Source organism: Cynara cardunculus, assembly GCF_001531365.2.
Source record: "Cynara cardunculus var. scolymus isolate 2C chromosome LG 12, CcrdV1, whole genome shotgun sequence".
NCBI classification, from domain to species: Eukaryota; Viridiplantae; Streptophyta; class Magnoliopsida; order Asterales; family Asteraceae; genus Cynara; species Cynara cardunculus.
In genome coordinates, this window is record NC_037539.1 from 8254582 (window position 1) to 8255730 (window position 1149).

Genomic DNA, 1149 nt, shown 5'->3' on the forward strand with positions numbered 1-1149 from the left:
TCTCTCTCTCTCTCTCTCTCTCTCTCTATATATATATATATATATATATATATATATATATACACACATAAATGAAGTATGTATATTGGGTGCAAATTGGTGAAATGCATGGGGAACTTAAGCCATCAACTTTTACGATGTTACATACAACCTTTTAGCTATAAGACTAATCCTATTCGGTCCTTCATTTTATGTTGTCCATCAAATGAGTCTAAACATAGAAACATATCTCCATTAACAACTACAAATTGTAATTCTTATTTGATGTCTAAATGGGATTTACTCGATTTAATTGTAGGTGGCACAAACATCAGAACGAATGAGGCAATGGGATGTGGGAAAGGATTATGAAAACGATGATCAAAAAATTCCTCTTTCTCAATGATACTTGATTCGTCAGAACTCGAATTTGATATTAAGAAAGGTGTGGGACAGTTTCTTCTGGTAAGTGATGCCTGACTTGTTGAAACTACCCATTGAACGATTTCTCAAATAAAGAAAGTAATTGCATCAAAATGTCTGATAGCTTTCCTTTGTTATCTATTGTGGTGCTACCACACCTAGATATGGTTATCATACATAGTATGCTCTTCAAGGTTTCCTGGGAACGACTCGGTAGTTCCATGTTTTCTATCTGTGAGACCAACATACAAATTTTCATTTTGCTAACATCTGTTTCTTCCATCTGTACCATATTAGTGCTTTGTTTTTATTTTTGAAATTTAGTTTTGGGACTCTGCAAACTCAAATTTATGTTGATATGTTTACATTTTAGCTAAAAAAAAGCATTTCAACGTGAAATTTGGATGATAATAACATGCACTGTGCATGGTTATAATGACTTCAAGTGCGTATGGTTTTCCCTTCTGTAACAACCCAAAAAAATTGGTGAAACTCAAATAAATAACTTTTGGGATAGAAAATGGGAAAGATGAAAAAAGGAGGGCCTATTTTGCCATTAACACACAAACAAAAAAGAAGGGTAAAAGCAATTGGATGCTTTGTTTGGGCTAAGGGGTTGTTTGTTTCTATTAAGATGCAACATCTAAATCTAAGGGGCTGTTTGTTTGGCTCTTAATGATGACATTAAGAGCCAACCTCTTAATCGGTCAGAGGTTGAGGTTGTTTGGCAAAAAAAAATGTCTCTTA

General features: G+C 33.8%; 1 protein-coding gene across 1 annotated transcript in view; it reads left to right on the forward strand.

The window, feature by feature from the left end:
- Positions 1-385, forward strand: part of LOC112522860 (protein DETOXIFICATION 34) — a 6363-nt gene extending 5978 nt beyond the window's left edge. The window contains exon 8 of the mRNA XM_025132177.1: positions 299-385. Within this exon, the coding sequence (XP_024987945.1) occupies positions 299-385 (87 nt within the window). The remainder of the gene's footprint in view (positions 1-298) is intronic.
- The last annotated feature ends 764 nt before the right edge of the window (positions 386-1149 follow it).